This window comes from Clarias gariepinus, chromosome 20 (assembly GCF_024256425.1).
Source record: "Clarias gariepinus isolate MV-2021 ecotype Netherlands chromosome 20, CGAR_prim_01v2, whole genome shotgun sequence".
Classification (NCBI taxonomy): domain Eukaryota; kingdom Metazoa; phylum Chordata; class Actinopteri; order Siluriformes; family Clariidae; genus Clarias; species Clarias gariepinus.
The window spans coordinates 25,400,919-25,420,787 of record NC_071119.1 but is presented as its reverse complement, the minus strand read 5'-3'; the positions used below and the strand labels follow the sequence as shown (position 1 = coordinate 25,420,787).

The 19,869-nt window shown below is 36.8% G+C and overlaps 1 protein-coding gene across 1 annotated transcript; it reads left to right on the top strand.

The window, feature by feature from the left end:
- The first annotated feature begins 1,089 nt into the window (after positions 1-1,089).
- Positions 1,090-11,560, top strand: LOC128508435 (uncharacterized). Its single transcript, XM_053479778.1, has 14 exons — positions 1,090-1,111; positions 1,208-1,543; positions 1,752-2,048; positions 2,150-2,262; positions 2,361-2,435; positions 2,528-2,603; positions 4,072-4,245; positions 6,278-6,606; positions 8,276-8,306; positions 8,930-9,265; positions 10,674-11,003; positions 11,078-11,184; positions 11,283-11,357; positions 11,475-11,560. Exons 1-14 carry the CDS (start codon positions 1,090-1,092, stop codon positions 11,550-11,552), a joined length of 2,379 nt encoding a protein of 792 aa, XP_053335753.1. The 3' UTR covers positions 11,553-11,560.
- The last annotated feature ends 8,309 nt before the right edge of the window (positions 11,561-19,869 follow it).

The following is a 19,869-nucleotide window of genomic DNA, read 5'->3' as shown; positions in this document are numbered from 1 at the left end:
AAAGTAATGATGGACTAAATATAATATAATTTAATTCAGCTAAAATGCTAAGAAAATGTGTGATAAATAAACTCCAGAATAAATTCTGCTGATGTTCCTGATGGTTAAAGCTCCACTAATTGTGCGGCTCCAGTCGCATTTTAAATTTCTCATTAATTCCTGTAACAGTTTTTCCTTTCAACACCTGATAGATTAAAATCTTCTCTCCTGCTTTTTCTGCTCCACTTAAGTAAATGGAAATCATTTTAATTGTAATCAATGTAATCTCAAATGAAGAAAGACCACGACACTCCATTATTTTCCGGACCAAAAAAGTTTGGACTTTTGGAATAAAATGAGGGAGTGTAATAATTATCCAGTATGATCTTGGGCATAAATAACTTTTATTATTAATATTTAAAGTAGTGTACAGTTTGGGTGGTTGTATATGAAAGATAAATAACCTACAGCAGTAGTTTCTCCACCATTTTTCCATCGTCACAAACATCAGTTGTTGGTTCATTTTGGACCTGCTCCTGGGAAGGAAAAAAAAGATCATTTTTGTGAAGTTGCTTTATGACCATCTCTGAGGCTAAACACAATATATAATCACAGTTTAGGTGAAATTTTACCATATTTACCAAATTGCAATTTTTTAATTACTAAAATTTTAGGTGATGTTTTTTATCATATTGCAGATTAAATACAGACATGACAATGTAGATTCACCATTAGACCTGTACACTGCTCAGCCAACATACATTTAACACATATTCCAGCTGAGAAAATACACTTACAGAGCTAAACAATGTTTTAACCTTTAACAATTGTTCAGGTACCAATGGGGTTTAATATAAATACTATGTATAAGCAATATTACAAGTATACAATTTTTTTTTCATTAAGAGCGAGAGAGAAAGAGACAGAGCAAGACAGAGAGAGAGAGACAATGACAGTTGTCCTAGTTAGTGCAGAATGTTGTGGTTAGTGCACGGTGTTCAGCGCTCTATTTCACACGTGAGAGAAAGTGTTGGAAGAATGAACTGCAAAAAGCATCAACCTCAAAGGCTGAATAATATATAATAAAATGTGGAGGGTCTACAGCTGGAAATGTGTCAGAATTACTGCTGTGGTATACAATAATAATAGTGTACTACAGAATATAGAGAATTCCAGTAATATAATCACATGTGAAATAAATCACATTTAAAATAAAGCTGTGGTGCAGGTTTACTGTGTGCAGCTGGAGACGGGACGGTCACACTGCAGGAAGTGGAAGGAACCACTATAACTCTCCATACTGGGATAACTGGGATTCAGAGTGATGCTCATATTCTGTGGTTTTATGGACCTGAAAAAGCAGAGAAGAAGACATTAGTTAGTCAGGTGTTTAAAGGAGAAACTGTTACAGAAATCAGTGAGAGATTTAAAGAGCGACTGCGGCTGGACAGAATCAGTGGAGCTTTAACCATCAGGAACATCAGCAGGAATCATTCTGGAGTTTATTTACTACACGTCATTGCAGGACGTCTCTCATTCAGGACTTTCAGTGTCAGTGTTTATGGTGAGTAAAAGTGTTTCATGTCTCCTTCCTGTCCATGTTTAACCTTCTGGGAATATGGCTGGAAATTTATTTTCTAGAATCCTGATATTAAAGAAAAGTTTAGGAGTACATGCTCATTAGACATCTGAGAAGTTTCTGCTGAATAATTAAACAGGAACATCAGATTCACTTAACATAATTACATGCGATCTGTGTTTCTGTTTTTTAGCTCCAGTATCAACTCCAGTAATAAGAAATCAGAGAGAAAGACAAAGTGTTTCCCCCACTGAGGTGTGTTTCCCCCTGTGCACTGTGGAGAATGGAGAAGATGTGACGTTATCCTGGTACAGAGGGACTGAGAGACTCGATATCACCAATAACACAGATCTCAGTGTTAACCTCAGTCTCACACTGCAAATACACAACCAGGACATTAACACTAACACTTACACCTGTGTGTCTGCAAACCCTGTCAGCAATAAAACAACTTCTCTCAGCATCACACAGCTCTGTGATCATCACCCAGGTACGGCAGAGAGAGTTGTGGTTTGGTATTTATGTCACGTTCTGCATCTCATGTCAGTATCACATCTATATACATTAACGATTCTATTAAAATCTTTACAGTTGAAGCTGAACGTTCCTACACACTGCTTCCTGTCCTGATATCTGCTGGAGTTTTCCTCTTATTGATAATATCCATACCTGTGTGTGTTCAGCTACAGAGAGGAAACAACAAGGTGAGAAATACATCTTCTATCTGTTTCTGTGTTAAGTCTAGTTTATACTGTATGTTTCTCGTGTTTCCTGAATTTAATCTGTTTCTTTCTGTCTGTAGTTTCTACACAAACTTGAGGAACTGACTTACACTGAGGTGATGTTTACAGCTCACAGAGCAGAGAGAGTTAAAAAGGTAAAGATCCAAATAACACTGTTGAATATAGCATCGAATTAAAATTACGAGTGATGAAGTCTCACCCTGAAATATACTGTTGTTTCTTACAGGAAGAAAACTCCAGAATAACGGACAATCAGGAACAAAAAACCTCCGTGCTGTATTCAGCTGTGAAGAGGCTCAGATAATCCATACTTTATATAATGCATCATTTATTCATTATTATTAATAACATGTTTAGAACATATAGATGATTGTTAAAGGGAGACTGAAAAGGTGACGATGTTACAAACTTGTCACACATTCTTATATATAATCATTAATATCAATATTAAAGTAAGAACATGCAAGAACTTTAAAAACAGGATTTTAATCTGATTTCCTTTATTAACTCGACAAGTGGAATTATAATTTACTATTATTGTCCTTTTATGTCTAGCTTTTTCTCGAGGTTCCTTCCTCCCTCATAACATCACATAGAGATTTTTCTCACCATTTTTCTTTCTCTGACTTCTTTATTAGTAATAAACTTCTATCCTTTGATTCCTGGAAAGCTGCCTGATGAAAATTACATGAACAGAGCTATACAAAAGGCCATAAGATTCAACTTCCAAATAAACCCAAAATGTTCTATTAAGTGTAAAAGGAAATGATAAAACAGTCACGGTTGTTCTAGTTGTTGTAAAGGTTTGTGGTTGGTTCTCAGTGTTCAGCTCTCTGTCTCGCACACACAGTAAAGGGGAAGTGCTGACAGCGACTAAACTGCAAAATCATCAAGTTTTTTCCCCAACAAAAACTGTATAGAGTATTTATTTTTTAAATCTTGCCGATTGTAAACATTAATGTTGAGACTTAAATAAATAATTTCACATAATATATCTTTATAACTTTATATACTTACTTGACGGAGAAATTTTATATATTTTAAATAAAGATTACCGGAGGGTGCACAAACTTATACTCAGTCTTCAGTTACACAGTCTGGGTTTAATGATGACTGAAATGTCATGAAATGACACAAATTTACCTACAAAGAAAATACTGACGCCTTGTTTGTTAAAAGTTTTTGTAAATGTAAATGTAATCTAACAGAGAGAGAACGGAGAGAGAATTTTAAACCTTGTCTCCACTAAATACATTTAATAAATCAGTATTATATCTAACGAACTGCCACATTGCTGAGAGTAAAGTGTGTAGTGAGCGCGTACAGACTGAACACACTGAGACAGGACTTCCGCCCAGCGGTCTGATGAATGTGGGACAGTAAAGACGTTAAGCTAACAGTAAGGGAAGGTTGTGTACAGCAGCAACAGAACTGCACTGAACACAACATTCTACACCGACACTGACATCCAGGAGAACTGAAAGAAATGCTGCTGGATATTTTAGCAGAAATCAGGACTCTCAGGACTCTTCTTCTCCTGCTGTGCTGTAAGTCTGTGCCCTTCTTTCGCAACAGAACAAACTCTAGCCATGAATATACAGAGGTTTAGGAAATAAGTTGATCATAAAGAACATAAAACATAAAAAAATTGCATGCAAATAATATTTATTGGAAAACAAATATAAAATAAAAAATCTGTAGCAAAGTATAATTTGTAAGTGAAATAATGAACCTGAATCTGAAGCTGTGGTGCAGGTTTACTGTGTGCAGCTGGAGACGAGACGGTCACACTGCAGGAAGTGAAAGGAACCACTATAACTCTCCATACTGGGATAACTGGGATTCAGAGTGATGCTCAGATTCTGTGGTTTTATGGACCTGAGAAAGCAGAGGAGAAGACATTAATTAGTCAGGTGTTTAAAGGAGAAACTGTTACAGAAATCAGTGAGAGATTTAAAGAGCGACTGCAGCTGGACAGAATCAGTGGAGCTTTAACCATCAGGAACATCAGCAGGAATCATTCTGGAGTTTATTTATTACAAGTTCTTACTCCTCGTCTCTCATCTAGGACTTTCAGTGTCAGTGTTTATGGTGAGTACATTCTTAAATTTCAGGAGAGCCAGCAGCTGGATTTCTGTTTTTTTTTTTGTTTTTTTTAAGCATTTGGGTCAGTTTTTAAGTTACAGGTGTCTTTTAGTCCATGCACATTTCTGGTGCTTAACCCTGGCAGTTTTGGCCTGAAAATGAAAAAACAAGCTAAAATATACAGTAACACTGCGAGCTTTATTCCTTTAAAATCATTTTAGTAACTTATACTGAGACCCAGATATTATATCTGATTTTTTTTAAATAGAAGTTTGTTTTTTTATTATTCATTTAGATGCAAATACTGTACATGCATGCTTTAAGCACATCTTAAGCCATCAAAAATAATAATACTGAATTAAATTTTAAGTATTTATTTAACAAATTATGTTTTTTATTTATTTACAATCAAAGGTGGGCAAAATACACAAATCCTGTACTTGATTAAAAGAAGAGATTCCCTACAGCAACTATTACTCAAGTTAAAGTAGAGGTCTTTTATCCATGATATGATACAGAACTACTGTCAGTTCTGACTGGCCATTCTGAATTAATAAAGTTATGAGACTCAATATGGAAACAGAAAGGACATAAAACACTTTTACTCACCGTAAAAACACTGACACTAAAAGTCGTAGATGAGATGCCTTCAGCGATGACGTGTAATAAATAAACTCCAGAATGATTCCCGCTGATGTTCCTGATAGTTAAAGCTCCACTGATGTCTGTAACAGTTTCCTGGGCTTATTTGTAATTGTAATGAATAGTTTTGTTTGTGCTTAAGTTGTTTCTAAATAGTGTCATTGAATAGTTTTGTCAGTTTTATAGTTGCTTCTAGAAGGAAAATATATAATACCAAACTTTATTTTAAAAAAGTTCATTAGCAAAATTCCAATAATTTTTTGTTGCTCTTGTAAAAATTTATTATACTGACTTTTATCATAATTTAATACCGACATGATAATGCAGATTCACCATTAGACCTGTACACTGCTCAGCTAATACAAAAAACACAAATACCAGCTAAGGGAATTTAGACTTCACAGATCTAAGCAGTGTTTCAACCTTTACCCTAACAGTTCATTCTAACCTGAACAAATATATACAAACTGGTAAACCATAAAGATAAACAAAAGAAATGACAGTTGTCCTAGTTAATGCAGACCTTTGTGGTTGAGACCCAGTGTTCAGCTCTGTCTCACACACACGTGTAAGAGGAAGTAGTGATGGCTGAGTTAACTGCAATAAAAGCATCAACATTCACACACTACCCGGAGAAAACCCAACAAGGATGGGGAAAATATGCAAACTCCATGCCCACAGACCTGATGTGGGAATCAAACCCAGGACCCGGACTTAATATGTTTTACATGATTAAACTCTTAAAAGTACCAAAGGAGATATTATTCTATCCATGTAATATAATGGCTTCCTGAGGGTGCACAAACTTATGGTCATCCTAGTTCAGTCCTCGCGGTTCTGTTGCCCATAATAGATGATTATTGAAATGATTAACGATGGCTAATGATTGCTAAAATGCCACAACATTCACAAAATAACACCAATTTTTACAAATCATTACACAATTTTACAAAAAAAGAGATTAAACACACTGACACATTTTAACTTACTTCCACACTACACAATTATAAATCAGCTCATTATTTCTAAAATGTAAAATCATGAAGAAGTGGAAAGTTAATATGTAATAAAATAGGGAAGAGCCTTGTCTGGAAAATGTTCAAGAATCACTGCTGATATAAAGTTATTTAAAAAAAATTCCAACAGAATATAGAGAATTCAAATAATATAATAACATTTACAAATAAATAAAAAGGTCAAATTATAATTTGTGTAAAATAATGAACCTGAATCTGAAGCTGTGGTGCAGGTTTACTGTGTGCAGCTGGAGACGAGACGGTCACACTGCAGGAAGTGGGAGGAACCACTATAACTCTCCATACTGGGATAACTGGGATTCAGAGTGATGCTCAGATTCAGTGTTTCTATGGACCCGAGAAAGCAGAGGAGAAGATATTGATTATTCAGGTGTTTAAAGAAGAAACTGTTACAGAAATCAGTGAGAGATTTAAAGAGCGACTGCAGCTGGACAGAATCAGTGGAGCTTTAACCATCAGGAACATCAGCAGGAATCATTCTGGAGTTTATTTATTACAAGTCATCAATAGAGGTCTCTCATCTCGGACTTTCAGTGTTAGTGTTTATGGTGAGTATTTCACACACACACACACACACACACACACACACACACACACACACACACACACACACAAATAAACTGCCAGGCCAATATTTAAAAGGGCTTTCATTGGATAATTACTGCAGTGATTAATGTGGTTAAGCTGCAACAAGTCATTTCTTAGTGAGGCTTTCACTTCAGTTTGCCAGGGAGCATAAATATTGAACTGTGGAGCATTGTAAAAAGTCATATAATTTGATGAATTCAGATTTACCCTGTTCCAGAGTGATGGGTACATCAGGTTGAGAATGTCTAGCGCCTACTATACAGGTCTATGAGGGCAGGTTTATAATATGGGCTTAGCCCAAAAGTACACTAACCTTATGTACCCAAAAAATGAGGTCAGCTGATGACCTTAATGTATTCAATTCAATTCAATTCAATTTTATTTGTATAGCGCTTTTAACAATTGAAATTGTCGCAGCTTTACACATTAAAAGAATTATTTAAGTTTGTATGAAATGTGAATGTTTATGAATCAAAATTATAACATTGTGTCTGATGAACAAGCCGAGGATGATGGCAACAGTGGCAAGGAAAAACTCCCTAAAATGGTAATAGGAAGAAACCTTGAGAGAAGCCAGACTCAACAGGGAACCCATCCTCATCTGGGTGAAAATGGAAATCAAGGATTGATCTGCATCATACTGTGTGAGACTGGAAGTTTAGTATAACAGGAGGTGTGTTTAAGTTAATATGGAACTATCAAGCAACTGCAGTCATGACTCCTCAGCGAACAGCTGTCAACATCAGCCAAGGACAGGACCATCTTCGTGGAAAAGTGGAACCGTCCCCAGTCACCACACGCATCCCAGGAAGACGACACGGGGCATCCATGCGACGAGATCTTCAGCCAAAAGCGGGACACCAGGACGAGTCAGACAGGTCCAGGGGGCAGAGGGGGGTCTGGATCACTGGCAGCTCAGGAGCGACATGTATAGCTCGACAGAGAGACAGGGAGAGAGAAAGAGGGAGAGGAGAAGAGAGAGAAGAGGAGAGGGCAGAAGAGATGGAGAGATGGAAGTTAGGTATGGTCACTGTTACACAATGTATAATGTGCATGTATATTTAGTGCAGAGTGCAAGCAGGGACTCCGCCAGGACTTACTATAACAGCATAACTAAAAGGGAGAGCCAGAAGGAAACACAGACATGAAGGCGAACTGGGATGTAAAGCAAACAATCACCTCACCGTCAACAAACCAGTTCACCATAATACTCTACGTCCATGAGTCCCCTAGATCTGCTCCATTACCCAAAGGTTACCTAACTCCTTTAGGCAAATCTATTTAAATTGTAAAAGAGTGGTTCAGGGAGCATGAAATATCATTTTCACACACCACAGACTATCATTGTCCAATGCAGAGTCCAGACCTTAACCCCACTGAGAATCTTTGGATGTGCTGAGACTTTACGCAGCCGTCCGACTTTCCCATCCTCAATACAATAACTTGAAAAGAAATTAATGCAGCTATGGACTAAAATAAATGTTCTCATATTTTATGAACTTGTGAAAATTATTTCCGTAACAGTTTCTCCTTTAAACACCTGACTGTTCAATATAATTTCCTCTGCTTCAACAGCTTCATTAAAACAAAGAAATCAGTTCTGAAACACATAAATTAATCAGTACTACACTGCATTGCTGTACATTGTATATTGCATAGTATTTTTGAGTTAGTGTCCAATGTTGTAAAGGTTGGTTGGTATGTAATGGTTGATACACAGTGCTCAGCTCTCTGTCTCAAACACATACAGTATGTTAGGAAAAAAAGTGGTGGCTCAGTTTCTGGGTCACTGATCGGAAGGTCGGGGGTTCAAGCCCCAGCATTGCCAAGTTGCTACTGTTGGGCCCTTGAGCAAGGCCCTTAACCCTATCTGCTCCAGGGGCGCTGTAAGCTGGCTGACCCTGCGCTCTGACCCCAGTTTCCTAATTGGGATATTATTCTATTCTATTATTAGAATAGAATTATTATTCTATAGAATTGGGATTCTATTCTATTCTTCTAAAACTGGAAAAACCATCAGCTTATTATGATCAATTATTTAAATCTTAATAGTATTTAAGAAAATTGGGAAGGTCTATAGCTGGAAAGAGTAAATAAACTACTGATAGTCTACTGTGTAAAATACTAATAAAGTCTGAACATAAAGTACAGAACATAGATCATTCAAAGTAATATAATCATAAAAAATAATATAGCGTTCTCTTAATTAAAAAAAATTTGTTCGAAGTATATTTTGTGAGTGAAATGATAAATCTGAAGCTAAATCTGTGGTGCAGGTTTACTGTGTGCAGCTGGAGACGAGACGGTCACACTGCAGGAAGTGGAAGGAACCACTATAACTCTCCATACTGGGATAACTGGGATTCAGAGTGATGCTCAGATTCTGTGGTCCTATGGACCTGAGAAAGCAGAGGAGAAGATATTAAACAGTCAGGTGTTTAAAGGAGAAACTGTTACAGAAATCAGTGAGAGATTTAAAGAGCGACTGCAGTTGGACAGAATCAGTGGAGCTTTAACCATCAGGAACATCAGCAGGAATCATTCTGGAGTTTATTTATTACAAGTCATTGCAGGACGTCTCTCATCTAGGACTTTTAGTGTCAGTGTTTATGGTGAGTAAAAGTGTTTAATGTCTCCTTCCCATCCATGTTCTTCAGACAATATGGTTGGAAAAGTCTTGGAAAACTATTTTCTTAAAATCCTGATATTGAGTAAAGTTTAGTAATACATGCTTGGCAGGCAGATCCGAGGCGGCTACACCACAGATTTCTGGAAAGGCAGATCCATAGCCAATGTCACTTGCAGTCGCTAGGCGACACCACCAAAGAGGCTGTACACTTCTATAGACCCCCTGAGACCACTGTTTTATAGCAGACTTGGGCACGGTTCCCAAGTGCGGAATGATTATATTTTCCCTAATCCAAATTAACCAGACTTTAGGCATAAGTGTTCTTGGAAACGATCCCAGGGCCCTAATGTAAAAGTGCCCTTAGTTGCCACAGAAGAAGCCAAAAGGATGGGGTCATTCCTGGCAGGGGGTCTGGTAATGACCCAAAATCGCAACCTCATCATGCAGTGCTCTTCCTACTGTCCCCACTTTCTGGAGTAGGGGTTAAAAAAGCCTTCCTTGATTAACCAGCAGCAGATAATTTTATTGACAAGGGTCTAGCTCAGAAACTGGGCATACCTGTGACTCTGCTCTCCTCTGCCATATCTGTGGCAGTCCTGGATAGTCAGCATCTAAAGTCATGGCTGATAATTCAGTCATATTACACCTTGGGCAACACATCAAACAATTTTCCTTTCTGATAACCCAGGTGCCAGAATTGCAAGAATTGCAAATGGTGTTAAGGTTTCCTTGGTCTCAGCAACACAACTCTTGCATTGACTGGTCAATCTGCTTTGTCTCAATGTTCCCAGAGTGTTCTCTTAACTGCTTTACATCATCTACGATGACAACCTAATATTTAGTAACTCCGAGCAAGAACCTTAAGTAGGGGTCCATACACACAACATAGAGTAAGGGACACAAATGTCGCTCCAGTTTAGGGTAATGAATAGAGAAATTAAGTGTTGAAATTAAAAGAGAAAAGAAAACAAAAAAGACACAAAAATAAAATAAAGATAAGATAATAAGATAAGACAAGTAAAGAAAAGAAAAGAGGAAAGACAAAAAAATAAAAAATAAAAGATTTTTTAAAAGGAGAGAAAAAAGGAATGGAAAATAAATGTTGACAAGAAAATGAATATTTTATTCCTCAATTTGAGGTGAAAGAGTTTTATCTCTGTACGAAAACTCCTCGAGTCATTCTTGGAGTCCACTGCCACACCGGTATCCCATAAACCAATAAACCTGCACTGGGTTTCTGTGAACACCCTGAAGTTCCCAGTGCCTTAACATCATGCAGCATGCACGGATAACCCTGAAAAGTTAAACAGCAAAGTTTCTGTTTCATAATTAAACAGGAACATCAGAGTCACTTAACATGATTACATGCAATCTGTGTTTCTGTTTTTTAGCTCCAGCATCAACTCCAGTAATAAGAAATCAAAGAGAAAGACAAAGTGTTTCCCCCACAGAGGTGTGTTTCCCCCTGTGCACTGTGGAGAATGGAGAAGATGTGACGTTATCCTGGTACAGAGGGACTGAGAGACTCGATATCACCAATAACACAGATCTCAGTGTTAACCTCAGTCTCACACTGCAAATACACAACCAGGACATTAACACTAACACTTACACCTGTGTGTCTGCAAACCCTGTCAGCAATAAAACAACTTCTCTCAGCATCACACAGCTCTGTGATCATCACCCAGGTACGGCAGAGAGAGTTGTGGTTTGGTATTTATGTCACGTTCTGCATCTCATGTCAGTATCACATCTATATACATTAATGATTCTATTAAAATCTTTACATTTGAAGCTGGACGTTCCTACACACTGCTTCCTGTCCTGATATCTGCTGGAGTTTTCCTCTTATTTATAATATCCATACCTGTGTGTGTTCAGCTACAGAGAGGAAACAACAAGGTGAGAAATACATCTTCTATCTGTTTCTGTGTTAAGTCTAGTTTATACTGTATGTTTCTCGTGTTTACTGAATTTAATCTGTTTCTTTCTGTCTGTAGTTTCTACACAAACTTGAGGAACTGACTTACACTGAGGTGATATTTACAGCTCACAGAGCAGAGAGAGTTAAAAAGGTGAAGATCTAAATAACACTGTTCCAAATAGCACCGAATTAAAATCATGTTTGTTCCACAGAAGTGATGAAGTCTCACCCTGATTCAGATACTGAAATATACTGTTGTTTCTTACAGGAAGAAAACTCCAGAATAACGGACAATCAGGAACAGAAAACCTCCGTGCTGTATTCAGCTGTGAAGAGGCTCGGATAATCCAAAACATCCTATTTTAATTTAAATTATTTTAAATGACTTGCTCACAAATGTTATGTAAGCCTTAGATATATTTGTAAAATGTTTGTTATTTTTAATAGCCATTAGAAATGTGTCACAGCACTGCCTGAACTTTGCAAAGTAATGGCTTTGCTTTATTGTGATTGTTTTTACATAACTTTCTCTTTTTATTCTGTATGTTTTTTTATCATGTGGATTCTGCTCCTTTGCTCTGCCTCTGATATTCTGTTTTTACATCACCAAACCTTCTACCTGTTACGTTCTTGCTAAAAAACTAAAATCGTTTGTTTTGACTTAAGCTCATTAATATTAAAGTTAGCAAATGTCAGACCTGTATTTGTTTATTCCAAGATGAAGATTTTCATCTTGACATGAGATGAAGGAGACAGGTGATTTTGCTGCATAGCTCAACCTCACTTGCACATTAACATGTGAAATCCAGTACACAGTGTTATGAGTTTGCGTGATCCTGCCCCCTGCTGTTCTTTCTGGGTATTTGTTTGTTTTTCAGATGGGTGTTCCTCCAGATAATTCACTGGACGTTGCGATTGGGTCATCTCATCAACCAACCAGAATAAAAGGACCACCCCAAACTCCTTTCAGATGCTTTTTGTGCCACCGCGTGCGTCCTTGTATTGTGTTCCTGTTTTTCAATTCGACCTTTGTATATTTGAATATATTACCAGAGAGAACTGTCTAGTTCTGTTGTTGATATGACCTAAGCCTGTTTTGACTACGAGTGTGGATTTTGTTTTGGATTGGTTAGCCATTTGTAAATATTATTGTAAATAGCACGTTTCATCGTATTAAGGGTTGTAGGAGGTTTGACGCCATTTCTTTTGTTGTATATATTTTGCACTCTGTTTTTTTGGTTAGGAAGTTAGGGAAGGATTATGTATTTTATTTTATTTTTAGGAATTTAGTTCATCTAGGGCAAAGACCATTTTGTTTATTATTTTGGCCTTGTCAACCTCTGAAGTTGGGACCCTTACCTTTTTGCTCAGAAATAAAAAAAATACGTTTACCAAATACCTCTGATAGTGAGACTCCTTTACTCACCTTTTGCTATGACACAGTCCCCTAGACGGTCGTAACAACAGATATACTTGAGCTAAACAGCTTTCACTATGCATGTCATGGGCTCTACTCAACAGGAAGTCAGTTGTTTTGGGCTGTTTGCAAAATGCACCCAATGGAACTTGATATACTCTATAGGGGATCTATACGATTACCACTAAACCGGAGCGATATGATCTCAAGACATTTAGAATGCAGAATTGCATAGGGATTTTTTATATTTTGGACAGTTCAGCCATGGCAAGGTCTTAAATTCATGCAGAAAAACAGGTAATAACTTTCCCAGCATCCAGGGCATTTTGGAGGTCTTAGGTCTTAACATGCTCAAATACAGTAGCACACAGGTTGTGTGGTGTGGTGATGGCACAGGTGCTTGAGTCTAATCATAGTTGCTTTGCAACTTTATTTACTTTTTAAAAGTTGAAAAAAAAAAAGAAAGAAAAAAATGCATTGTGACAAAACTGCATTAATTGTTCATGCTAACTGGAAATTAGATTATGAAGCAGCTTTAAATCAATACTAATTAGTGTTGAGTTCAGGCAAGCCCCCATGTGTGTAAGGTAGACCTCAGAATTCTTAAAAGTGAAAATAGGTGACAAGTTGTTGCATAGTGTACATGTTAATGCTGAAAAACAAAAATTATGTATAAAACTGAATCATGTAAACTAATGAGTCTTCCTTTAACTTACATAGTCTGTTACAGTCATTATTGCAATGAAATTAAATAACACCTACTTACTTAAAAATACAAAAATAAAATAAAATACATACACTTGTTTGTTACAATGTACATATAATTTAATGTACCAAAAATCTAAGAATTTTAAACTTTGTCTTCACTAAATACATTTAATAAATCAGTATTATATCTAATGAACTTCCACATTGCTGAGAGTAAAGTGTGTAGTGAGCGCGTACAGACTGAACACACTGAGACAGGACTTCCGCCCAGCGGTCTGATGAATGTGGGACAGTAAATGCGTTAAGCTAACAGTAAGGGAAGGTTGTGTACAGCAGCAACAGAACTGCACTGAACACAACATTCTTCACCGACACTGACATCCAGGAGAACTGAAAGAAATGCTGCTGGATATTTTAGCAGAAATCAGGACTCTCAGGACTCTTCTTCTTCTGCTGTGCTGTAAGTCTGTACCTTTCTTCACTACAGAATATAATATCAAAATGTGAATATAAAGAGGTTTAGGGAAAAAAATCTTTAAAGGGTTTATACTATATATATATATATATATATGATAATGTGATAATATTATAATAATATCATAGATTTTTTTTTTGCCTGATTCTGTATATATATATATATTGTTGTCTCTGGTTCAGGAGTGGATTGATTCTAGGGCTGCAAATGTTGTTTTCTAAAACATCTGTGCATGGAGGCTCTTGATGCACTGACACCGACTAGGCTCTATTTATTGTGAAGCTCTCCAAAGGTCTTGAATCAGCTTTTCTTGACAATTTTCTTAGGGCTGCGGCCCCCTTTTTTTTTTTTTACCACAATTTTCCCTTCTAGTCAACTTTCCATTAATAATCTTTAATACTGTATAAGCAGCAATTTACTCAAACTTGAAATTAAATATTCTAATATTTTAAGAAAGTAGATTTTTTTCCCCATGAGCTATAAGGTATAATCATCAAAATTAGGATTTTTAAGGCTTGAAATATTTCATTTTTCATGTTATAAATGTAGATTATATGCAAGTTTCACTGTTTTAAATGAAATCATGGGGAAATATATATATATACCAACCAACCAGGTGTTCATTTATAAATGACTCACTGCATCTCATTAGACCGAGCATGAGCGACATAACAATGTGATTAAAGTACCCAAAATAACCCAGAATTTTGACCCAGCATAAACAACCCAACAATGTGTTTACAGAAAAAACAGCATTTTTTATAGTGGTTTTTTTTTTTTAGTTATTCTAATGTTCTATTCTGAAAGTCTATTTTTCCAGTTATTTCTATATTTAAAGTTTGATGTCTTTAAATTAAATTTTTTTTTTCAAATAATAACAATAAACAGATTTAAACAGAGATAGGCTTTATTACGTACAAATAAAATTGTCAGCTAGTGAACTTGATCGTCTGTCTAAACAACATTTAAGCATTTTTTTTGACCCATTATTGAACAGTAAATATCAATAGATCTGGTTCTGATTTTTTTCTTTGTTGTATAAAGTACTCAGATGTGGAAATTACCATCGCTGTAGTATTTCTTTGATACAACATATTGTTATTATTTTTTTATGACTTAAGCTCTAATTATATTTTAAAATTGAAGCGAATGAAAATGTCACTTTGGCACCTGGCGGTCATTTCATGAATTACACGAAATGCGACGGATCTATTTTGTTTTCTGATTAATTAAAAATATTAAATACAATGCTTATTTCATGATTTATTGCTACAATACACTCTGTTGTAGAAAGGTGGCCTGTTATATAAAATAACATGTTTTATTATTAACCTGTCCTGTCTGCATTGAGTGAGAAACGTCCTAGAGGGTGCGGAAGTGAGTTCATATTCATATAAACCAAATTAAATTTTCCCATTAGAAATAATTATTCGTTCCACAGACAAAAAAAATAATACATTTAAATAATTAACACAAACTATTAAGTAAAAATAAAATATCTTTAAAAAAAAGTACAAATAAATCCCGACAGATATGTGTTTCCGTTTGTGCGTGCAGGCGCTGTGTGTGTGTGTGTGTGTGAATTTAAATTAGGCTCCCCTCTACCTCTTCTCATCTCACACAGTTACCTCTCTCTAATGAGACTTGCTTTTGCTTTACACGCTCGCTGTACACGTAGCATACAGACACAAAATAAAATATGTTTTACACACACACGTGGTAACAGTGTTATAGTTAACAGTACATGCGTGCACGGATGTTGATTATACCAACGAGAGATGCTCACTAAGACCCAGCATCATGAAGCGCATGCATGATACGTGATACTCGTACTCGTAAACCAAGACTTGGTTGTTTTCCAAGTAAAAATTTATTCAAAATCTTCAGAACACTCGCAAACGGCATTACTCACAATCTGAGGTTTCACTGTATATGAAAATTACTGGACTTCCAATTAACTTAACAATCACACACACAAATGAATACACACACACTTCCAGATGTAAGTGTAAAATAAAAAAAATGATTGATGGAAGCCTTATAACTATTTGCCTATAAATCTGGGTGGTGACTTTTTGGTTTTTGGCTGGGAGGTTTAGTAAAGATATCCACTGATGAATAAGTGAGACTATTGTTTATCTAACACTGATGCAGTGAGGAGCTTCTTATTTCTTAAACAACCATGTCAGAAAACGAATCCTCTGGTCGGGGCGAAGATTCTTCTCTGGTTCAGAGGGTCAAATTATTGTCAACTAAGGAGAATGCTGTAACTACTAAAATTAGATTAAGAACTATACAACGCATTATAAAAATCTGGAAGGATGGTGGTAAACCATCATCTTCAAGGAAGAAATACAGTTGGAAAAAACATCTTGAAGGATGAAAGATAACTTAGAGTGTATTCACATTTCTATTTCGGTATTCTTGATCCGGATTGAAGAATAAAATGATGCATTAGTTATCATTCACTAGTATAAAGTCTGGATTTGTGTTTACACTGGCATCCTCAACAGAAGCAACAGAAGCAGATATTGGACAGAAGCATAAGACACGACAGAAGCATGTTGATTGCATATGGTGGGGTCTTTACCAGCTGACAACTCAGGAAGAGTTTATAAAATGTAATTTATACATCAGAAACCACAAGCGTTATCCTTGCTTCATACAAAAGCTTCATACATACAGTATACACTCATTCACACACTACAGACAATTTGGGAACGGCAATTAGACTAAGTCGCTGTCACTCTTGCTTGCTTATTAGGGACTATCTGATCATTATGATCTATACACATGTGGTCTGATGAGTCCAGATTGAACCTATTCAAGACGTGAGTCAGGGTAAGAAGGAAAGCTTATAAAGGACCTGCTTACGTTCATTGTCGCCCTGAACAAGATTTTAGTGAGGGGCCAGATATTTTTTTCAATCTATTTAACTCATTAAACACCTACCATACCTGGGTTTTTCCTTCCTCTGCGTGGGGCCTATCAGCCTGTTTGGCTAAGCAAACTTAAAGGGCTTTTTTTTTCAGCCTGGTAGCTCCCTTTAAGTTGGCGCTGAGAACCTCATGTTCAAGTCTAGTAGGCTTTTATTGTCACTTCAACCATATACAGTTCAGTATAGTGAAACGAAACGACGTTCCTTCAGGACCAAGGTGCTACATACGACATAAATTAACAACATAAGTTAACAAAATACAATTAGCTAACCAAGAAACCTAATTAGCTGACTAGCAGGACAAGACAGATTAACATTTTTAAGTTAACAGAAAACTATCTTAGTTTTATGCAAAAAGAGACTAGAAAGTGCACGTGCACATCCAGCTGCTTAAACAATGCACATCTCAACATCTTCATCTTAACTTCATTCATTTTAATTAATAGTTTAACTAGTTTGGTCACAAAGGTTTATTGTATATTACAAGACTTTTATTTGTTTACAGTACATATGTACATTATGTTCTACAAACATTAATAAATTGTGCTGCACTTGTGGCTCACTATGTTGGTGGCCTTCCATTCTGCAGGTCTCTGAAGAGGCCGCGAGAAAGGGCACGGCTGGTGAATTGTGTCCTGCAAAATTTTTGCACAGACTCCGCCGTGAGAAGAGATCAATGATCCTGTTTTTGAAGGATTCCGTTTCATCCTCTTGGAGGGGACACATCAGGAACACCATATTTCTTTCAAATTATTGAGCCATTAGGTTCACACCATAAAGATGCGCTGCTCATTACTCTACACCACCATCCTGATGATTGAGTGAAGGGGTACAGCGTTAAATTGCACAATGACTGTCTGGCGCCTCCCCTACCTTATCGGTCTGACTCAGAAGCATCCCAGTAGTTTCGAAGCTTCATATACTGAGGAGCACATTGCGCGGTGTTTCGTTTGGGTTGCTTCGTCCTAGCAAATGTTATTACAGAATATTTGGGGGATCTTTCAAGTGAGTCATCCTGTACAATCTTTTACTGCAGAAATGTTACCCTTAGCCAGCATGGAGTTAGGTACATGCCATGGTATAATACTTCTATACTAACATATTGGAGTAATAAGGCATGTATACACTGGACAGACACATGTGCCTGCTCATTATGGGCCAGAATAACTTCACATTAAAACCTTCTTTTCGTGCTTTTTGTGTAATACGGTGTTTAACCACAAGATGGAAGCAAAGCACAGACCATGAACTGATTGTGGAAGGTCAAAGTTTTGAAAATGCAAGGGTAGATATATTTTAGTTTTTACTAACCGGCGGGAAGCTCTAAATTTGGGTTTGACATCGAAACATGGTAAAATAATAGAATTTCCTTAAAATGAAATAACAGATCCATAAAGTCGTCTATAGGCGAAAAGATATCCATTCTGAAGGTGAGGAAAGACAAGCAGAGCTATTGGCACAGACAGTGGGCATCTCCAACAAACAAACGAAATGAAAAATAAACCAACACTGGCATGGGAACAATGACACATGGAACACAAGTCGGCTAAAGAAAGCTGATTGTGTGAGACAGCGCTGTGAGAGCTGTGAAGATAAACCCCAAAGCAGTGAGGCCACAAACAACCTCCAGAGGGCAGCAGTGAGATAGAACCACACACCAGATGTAAGAATCAAAAGAAACAGATTGTAGTTTGCAAAATGAACAAACCAAACTGATGAAAAGGCCAAAGTGTGAGAAAAGAAAAGCTCTGCTGAAGAACCAGAACATACAAGCTGATGGGTGAGCAGCAGAAAGAGTTCTACAGAAACATTCTGGATGAGAACATACAGAGCAATGCGTCCCATCTAACTGGAAGGAGCTTTGTCATTCAGCAAGACAATACATCTTGGTTGGTTTGGGGGGGGGGGGGGTGTTGGGGCAGGGGTTAAACTGTGCAGAATGTCACCTCCTGAAGACGAGACTGGGGGGAGAAACATCACAATCACATACAACGACTAACGGAAGCTGTGATACAAGTCTAGAAAAAAGCACCAGAAATAAAAAAGGAAGCAGTGTGTGTGTGTGTGTGTGTGTGTGATGCAGTTAATGTGAGTCATGTAAAAAAAATTGTCTGTCTGGTTGGTCTCTCTCTCTTTCTCTTTGTGCACTTTACAGAGTGTTACACCCTACATAGTGCACTTAATACCCAACAAGGAGTCATTTGTGACTTGCATAACTCTCAAATTATTTAAAAGACACCAGAAGATCCCACAAATAAAACACAGCAGTGTGTGTGTGTGTATGTAAGATGACGTTTTATGGTCTGTAAAAACATGTAGGTCCAGGAAAGAGACATAAAACCTCTTTGTTATTTAAAAGTCAACATGCAATGTAAATGAGAGTCAAATGAGGAGCTGTATTTCACCATCATCACCACTACAGTGCTACTGTTCGCTCTTTTACATGAGAGAGTGAACCTCTCTCTCTAAAATAAAATGGTTACCTGTGAAATTATCATCATCATCATTATTAAAGGGAAGAAAAATGGAGAGAGCTCTAAAGGTATCGGGAGAGATCTGACTTTCACACTTGTATGAGGTCCTTCCTTAAACGGTCACCACAAAGCAGAAACCTCACACACACACACACGTCTGGAGTGTCACTGTGTAGCACTGAGGGAGTGTAGCACGAAGGGTGCTAATAATTCTGGAACTGGGTGTTTAATCTTATGGTTTATGAAGTATTGTTACATTTTAAATAGAGGTATTATTAATTACATTTTAATCATCATCATAAATTATTATTATTATTATTATTATTAAGTAGCAAGAAGATAAAGGAAAACAGTTATAAAGGAGGTTTTTTTTTTTTTTTACAATTTTATTTTGCTCCCTAAAGTGGATTCTCTAACAGTGCGGTAACGATGTGTCATGAGCCTCGATGATGTATGGTAACGTTATTCACCTGAAAGCTGTGGTCCAGTTATATTGCACTTTTTTTTGAGCATTTTAGGAAAAACATTGAAAGTTTAAAAAATATGTTTTTTGAAAGCAGTACAAGATGAAATCTAAGGCACGTGTTATTAGTGGTTCCACACTCTGAAAATTACAGATGCATGTTCGCAAAGGAAAAAAAAAAAAGAGAA

Bases quoted from the DNA above. Each gene is read 5' to 3' on its own strand.
- LOC128508435 (XM_053479778.1), top strand. From the start codon at position 1,090: ATGTGTCAGAATTACTGCTGTG. The intron at 11,004-11,077 runs GTCACGTTCTGC...TTACATTTGAAG, and splicing joins AGTTGTGGTTTGGTATTTAT to CTGGACGTTCCTACACACTG. The intron at 11,358-11,474 runs GTGAAGATCTAA...TGTTTCTTACAG, and splicing joins GAGCAGAGAGAGTTAAAAAG to GAAGAAAACTCCAGAATAAC.